Below are 7400 nucleotides of genomic sequence, written 5' to 3' on the forward strand. Positions count from 1 at the left end.
TCAGCTCGGGGTAACCTGCGCAGGAGGATTTCTCAGGCCCCGCTGGGCCGATTTCTATCAAATAAAAAGGAGCACACGCAGCCGGCACTTTGCCAGCCGCGTGTGCTACCTGATCGCCGCCGCTGCGTGGCGATCCGAAAGAGGGTCCCCCCAGCCTCCCGAGCCAAGCGCAGCCGGAACAAACAGTTCTGGCCAGCGCTAAGGGCTGGATCGGAGGCGGCTGACGTCAGGACTTCGGCTGACGTCCATGACGTCACTCCGCTCATCGCCATGGCGACGAGGAAAGCGAAACAAAGAAGGCCGCTCATTGCAGCCTTCCTTGTTACTTCTGATCGCCGGAGGCGATCAGAAGTGCGCATACAGAGCGCCCTCTCAGTTGGCTGCATGAAATGTTTTTTTTTTATTTAAAAAAAACCCTCCCGCAGCCGCCCTGGCGATCTTAATAGAACGCCAGGGAGGTTAACAAACTGCTTCCCACTCCCTTCTTGCACCTCTGACACTGTAGTTGCCATTGGCAGGTTTTGGTGCGCCGTATCAATTGTTAATGTAAAACTTGCACCGGGGCCCACAGCTCCTAAGACATGCCACTGGTGGTAACAGCCCAGACATCTGCAATTTCAGAAATTGATGGTGCTTTCCAATCAAGAGGGGTCAACTTTGGATAAGAAAATCTAAAAATCAGTCTCAGATTTTAATAGCTACAGTTTAGCCACATAATAATAATAATAATACTAGTTATTAACTAGACAAAAGAATGTAGCATTCATTCATGTCACCAACAGATTAAACCAGGTGACTGTGGTCTTAAAAAACATTTCTGATCTATGTGTTTTTACAGGTTATGAAAATACCATATGCAGCCAGAAAAAATGAAACACAAATGACCGAATTCATTTTGACGGGTCTCTCTTCTGAGTACCAACCATTTCTTTTTGGTGTCTTTTTACTGATTTACTTTTTCACCTTGACTGGAAATTTGATGATCATTTTGATAGTGACATTGGATTCACAGCTGCACGCTCCTATTTACCTATTCCTCAGAAGTTTGTCTATCACTGAGTCGTTGTACACAACCGTAATAGTGCCTAGAATGCTACGAGACTTTGTGTATGAAAACAAAACTATTTCCATTATAGGCTGTGCAGCTCAGTTCTACTTGTTTTGTTGCTTGGGAGCCTCAGAATGCTTCATACTTGCATTCATGGCTTATGATCGCTTTCTGGCAATCTGTCACCCTCTCCACTACATGACCAAGATGACCAAGTCAAAATGTCTACAGATCTTAGTGGGATCATGGGTGTCTGGTTTATTCTTACCCCTGGGTAACATTATCCTTGTGTTTAGCCTTCCGTTTTGCAATCCCAGTGTTGACCATTTCTTTTGTGATGTATTGTTGGTGGTTCCCTTAGCTTGCTCCCACGCATCTCCCATCACCTTAATGGTTATCAAGTTATACATTTTAATCTACAGTTTTTTAGTCATACCCTTACCATTTTTGCTCATTCTTGTGTCCTATTTGTGCATCCTTATCAGTGTATTTAAAATCCATTCTTCAGTTGGACGTAGCAAGGCTTTCTCAACATGTACCTCTCATCTTACATCTGTCAGCTTATTTTTTGGATCAGCTACTATAACATATCTAAGAACAAAAGCAATAGATACTTATGGTGGACCCAAAATTTGGTCTCTTCTCTTTCTTGTGTTTGTTCCTATGCTCAACCCATTGATATACAGTCTTAGGAACAATGAAGTGAAAAAAGCCTTTCAAAGGCTAATGCACAAAGGTCTGAACAGCTAACATGTGGGGTTGAAATTTGTGTACCAACTTTTCAGTCTGAGCACAGTACAAGATAAAGGTCATCACCACAATAGGATAGTAATAAAAGTTCCGTTATTCAATCCATTTAAGGTGAAAAGTCATAAAAACAGCTGTTAAACAGCATTAAGCTGTAATGTTGAGTGCTAACTATCAGCTGTTTTTATGACTTTTAACTTTCAATATAATGAAATAACTTTTATTAATATTTGGTGGTGCTGACCCTAATCTTGGACTATGCATGGACACATATGCACCTGAATCTGGCCCCAACTATTACACACTGGAAATTCTCAAAGGGATTTCCAGCTATTGCTTTGCCCCCAGATATGGCTGTTGGGCTTGCCCACTAGAAAATCACTACATATAGTTAAACATGTAGCAAGGCTTTAAGAACACTTTCCCTGAATAAAACATTTATTCTAATTCAAAGAAGATTTTTTTTGTATTAAAGCAGTATAAAACCATGACATAATATTCAATAAATATGTTTTCCTACTTTTTATATGCTATATGGTTATCATATTTGCTTTTGTGCATAAGTATTATTATTCATTTAGAAATTACACGTTTCCAAAGTACACTTTTTTGCTCTGAGAGCTGACTTTTTACTTTATTCATAACTGTGTTTTTTTCATCTTGAACTATAAGCAGAAATGCTTTCTTACTGTCTGTCTGTGTTCAGGAGAGTCTGCAGTGTCAGAGAAGTGTTTGTTTACCTTTCTCACTTCATATAATTAAACACAAGATAACATTATCTCCAGTTCGGATGCGTCCAGCTTTCCGGGCATTGAGCTTTTCTGTCCTGTGTTTAACCCTTTGAATGCTGTTCTAGTAAAAAAAAAATGCTGATAGTATATAATATGCTGTAAATAATGTTTTAGAGCCAAGAGGAATTTCTGGGTTTTATTCTGCTTTAAAGAAAACGTGAAGCAAAAGCAAACGGTATATGGAAGCTGCCATATTTATTTCCTTTTAAACAATACAAGTTGTTTGGCAGTCCTGCTGATCATTATGGCATCAGTAGTGCCTGAATCACTCATACTGTACTCATACTGTGCTGCGTGATCTGTTTTTTCTTGTATTGTCATATTGCTGTATGTCACCCCTAAATATTGTCTGTAACCTAAACTAATGTCCAGCGCTGCGTAATATGTTGGCGCTTTATAAATAAATAAATCACACACCTGAAACAAGCATGCAGCTAATCCAGTCAGATTTCAGTCAGAAACATCTGATTTACATGCTTGTTCAGGGTATTTGTCTAAAAGTATCAGTGGCAGAGGATCAGCAGGACTGCCAGGTAACTGGTATTGTTTAAAAGGAAATAAATATGGCAGCCTCCATATGCCTCTAACTTCGGGTTCCCTAAAAAATAAAATAAAAAATCATGTCCACCTAAACCTTATCCCATGATTCATCATCTAGGCTGGTATTGACCAAGAAAGTGGTAATGTTTGTCTACACCATCTGAGAAACACTATTTCAAATGGTTTTTAATACCAGGGGTACCTTATAAGCGAGGCCAGAAAATACTATTCCACTTTTAAATAACCCTACTGAACTTTATCGTTCACCTTTAGATTGCAACTGCTATAACTGTTTTAGTAAACTTGCTTTAACCCCCGGTAGCAGTATTCCCGAGCCAGGCTTAGGGTGAAAAAAGTTGCCATTATGGTTAATCCTGAGCCTGGGCAGGTTATGAGTATATAAAGAGTATACAGCAGAGCTGGGTTTATAACTCACCTCCCTTACATTCGAACACTTACCGTCTTTAGCGTCTCCTTTCTTTGAGGCTTCCGATCTCTATGAGGAAGCAGGAAATTTGGGCGCCTGCGGCTAATGGATGACTTGGGCAGTACCATAGGCGCTAATGCAAATATTAGCTAATGGGCACTAAAAACAGAAATTTGGGTGAAAATAAGAAGGTTATAGTTTTTGAAATGTATTTAACTTTGAGAACATCACAATATTATTGTTTTTATCATTTTGAAAATTAGAAAGTTATAGTTATAGAAATTTTTGGTCTTTTGTATTAAACAGTTTTTTTTTTTTTTTTGAAAATTATCGTTTTTCAAATTTAATTAGAAAGTTATAGACATTGACATTTTTTGCGTTTGTATTTAACAGGTTTTTTTTTAATGATGCTTGTGGTTTTACGGTTAGGTGTTAGGAAGGAGGGTTTCAGGGTTAGGCGGCTGGTAGGGGGGTATTAGGTTTAGGCACCAAGAAGGAGGGGTTAGAGTTGAAAACCCGAGGTGGGTTTTAAGAATGCCAGTAGGACACAGAGGCTGGTCCTGCATACAGTGATCAGCCTGAAAAAATAATTTCAACAGGAGGAAGCTGCATACAAATATACAGGGATTTAAACTCTGCATAAGCAGCATTTGGAGTGATCACTCCCATCTCAGTATCAGGACGGCAGCTTTCAAAATGAAACATCAATGGGATGAAGAATAGACCTGGCACCAGATCCAATTTATGCTGAAGATGTCAGTGCTTTATAAATACAAAATAAATTAATACAAGGCGTGCTCTTCATTTTCAGTCTTCTGGATTTTTTCTTGTCTTTTTTTGCAGATCATGGCTCCAGTGTAGGTATAGTCAGAATACCTATTTCAGAGTTTCCAATTGGAAATGGGCTTACCTCAGGGGTAATCAAGAATCAGTCTCAGAAATCAGTATTCCGTAGAAATACTGCATTACCGCAACTCTGACATTTTAGCCCAATCAAAGAGTTTGGAAGCATTGGACCAATCACAGGCTGCAGATTTTTTATGTGGAAAGTGGAATACTGCGGAAATTTTTCCTGTGATTGGTCTAAAATTTCCATGATAAACCACCGCATTTTCTGATCGGTTCAACACTACAATTATTTCAGAATTCTGAATGTTGTGATTGGCCTAAACAGGACTCAAGAATACTCGGTAATACTGGACCTATAAGAGAATGTGTAGGTTTACCTCAGAAATCAGAATACCACAGAAATGTTAAACCTATCACATGACTTGCATACTACTGAGTTTTACAGAGTCTTGTAATCGGTCTAAAATTTCTGTGGTATTCAAATTTTCACAGAAAAATTCTGCATTTTGATTGGTTCAATGCTTTTGACTCAGAAGTATTTGGCCAATCAGAGAAGTGTATCAAGCATATCCACATAATAGCGGAAATCCCCCATAAATTGTGGATTTCATTAACCCTCCTGGCGGTCAATTAAAACAGCACTATTTTTTTAAATTTTTTTTAAATCATGTAGCTAACCTAGCGGCGGCATCCCCCCACCCTCTTCGATCGCCTCCAGCGATCAAGCCCGTCCGGAAATCCCGTTCTGAACGGGATTTCCATTAGGGCTTCCCCGTCGCCATGGCGATGGGCGGGATGACGTCACCAACGTTATCGATGTCATGACATCAAAGGGAGTCCAGATCCACCCCTCAGCGCTGCCTGGCACTCATTGGCCAGGCAGGGCATGGGGTCTTGTGGGGGGGGGGGCGGCGTAGAGCGGCGGCGATCAGGCAGTGCATGCAGCTAGCAAAGTGCTAACTGTGTGTACCAAAAAAAAAATTATGCAAATTGGCCTAGCAGGGCCTGAGAAATCCTCCTGCGTGGCATAGCCCGAGCTCAGCTCGGGCTTACCGCCAGGAAGGTTAAACAACATTTTTTTTAAATAACATAAGTTTATTAACAAAAAATGATTAAAAAAAACCCATGTTAATATGAAATTCCGCAAAAATCTGCAGAATCGCTAGTCAGCATTTGCCGTATTTGGAATTTGGCAGAAATCTTTATTTCTGACCATCCCTACCCCAGTATCCATATTTCATGCATTCTTCTGATTCATGCACTTAATAAGAATCCAGAAATCCATTTTTTTTTTGCATTTTCGGACAAAATCCTCAGTGGATGATTTGAATTTCCTGTCAATAATTCCCATTGGTCTACAAGAAAAGACCAATTGGATGCCCTGGAGGGAGATTCCAATACCCCAGTTTTGGGGCTTCCAGACATTACTACTTGTGTTTGTGTGATGAATATGGACAGCAGAGCATCAAGAAAGACATAACAAATACAGAAACATCCATATGAAGAAGAACACAGACAAAAAAAGAAAATAATTATAGATTTAAAAAAAACTGCAACTGACAAATAAAATGTGTATGTTTTGCATGGTGTCACTTTTTTATTTTTTACTTTTTAGTGTTTTAGGGTAAACAGATAAGGAGACCTCATTTGCCCATTCATCTTGGCAGTGGGGGAATATCCAATTTAATAGATGTTCGCAACCTCCAGAGAAAAACACGCGCCACTGAACGGAAATGGAGGAAAACTCGACTTAACCAGGATTTCCTACAGTACAAGATTAACCTGCTGCAGTTCCACACTGCCCTTGCTCATGCGAAGCAGGAATACTTTACTAAGCTCATCGGAGCACAAGCTTCAAACCCCCGGCGTCTTTTTGCCACTTTTGAACTCCCTGCTTAAATGCTTAAACATACCCCCTCACCCTCCATTTCCTCCTTCTCTGCCACAGATTTAGCCACCCACTTCACCAACAAAATTGTCTCCATCCGTCAGAAAATATTCAATCTTCACCTCCCACCCACTCCCAACCAGCTCCACCTCCACCCTATCCTCCCCTCACCTCCTTCACTCCTACTACCACCGAGGAAAGTCAATCACCTACTGCAGACTTCCCATACCACTACTTCCCCCCCTTGACCCCATCCCTTCTGATTTACTCCAGCCTCACTTCACGGACTTGGCCCCAGTCCTCACTACCCTGTTTAACCTCTCCCTATCCACAGACACCTTCCCCTCAGACTTCAAGCAGGCCACTGTACTACCCCTGCTCAAGAAACCCTCCCTCGACCCCTCACTACCCTCCAACTATCTCCCTACTCCCCTTTGCCTCAAAACTCCTTGAGCGTCTGGTTCACAAATGCCTGACCCAGTACCTCAATGCCAACTCACTGCTAGACCCATTGCAATCTGGATTTCGGCCTGCCCACTCAACCGAAACGGCTCTCACCAAAGTGGTCAATGACCTTGCCTTTGCTAAAGCTGAAGGGAAAGGTAAATACTCCATTCTCCTCCTCCTTGACCTTTCAGCAGCTTTTGACACAGTAGATCATCCCCTACTCCTCCAGTCCATGGGCATTCACGATCTTGCCCTGACCTGGTTTTCATCCTACCTCTCCAACCGCTCCTTCACGACCTCCTTCAATGAGTCCTCGTCCACCCCCAACCACCTCTCAGTGGGAGTCCCCCAAGGCTCGGTCCTTGACCACCTACTGTTCTCCCTATACATATCCTCCATTGACAAGGTTATCTCCTCCATGTGTTTTAACTATCATATGTATGCAGATGACACCTAGATCTACCTCCACACCCCTGAAATATCCACTACTACCATGGACAAGGTCTCCTCCTGCCTATCAGACATCTCCTCCTGGATGTCCGCTAGGTTCCTGAAACTAAATCTAGACAAAACGAAATTTCTGATCTTTCCACCCCGGCCATCCATGAACCTCCCAGATGTGCATGCCACTGTTAACCACACTACCATTCGCCCTACCTCTCA

At 41.5% G+C, this 7400-nt stretch overlaps 1 protein-coding gene across 1 annotated transcript; it reads left to right on the plus strand.

Annotated features, from left to right (window-relative positions):
- Positions 1–841: 841 nt before the first annotated feature.
- On the plus strand, positions 842–1798 carry LOC137527243 (olfactory receptor 10A7-like). The gene has a single exon (XM_068247783.1). The coding sequence runs from the start codon at positions 842–844 to the stop codon at positions 1796–1798; it is 957 nt and encodes a 318-aa protein (XP_068103884.1).
- Positions 1799–7400: the final 5602 nt, after the last annotated feature.

The sequence above is a fragment of the Hyperolius riggenbachi genome, chromosome 1, assembly GCF_040937935.1.
Source record: "Hyperolius riggenbachi isolate aHypRig1 chromosome 1, aHypRig1.pri, whole genome shotgun sequence".
Lineage (NCBI taxonomy): Eukaryota > Metazoa > Chordata > Amphibia > Anura > Hyperoliidae > Hyperolius > Hyperolius riggenbachi.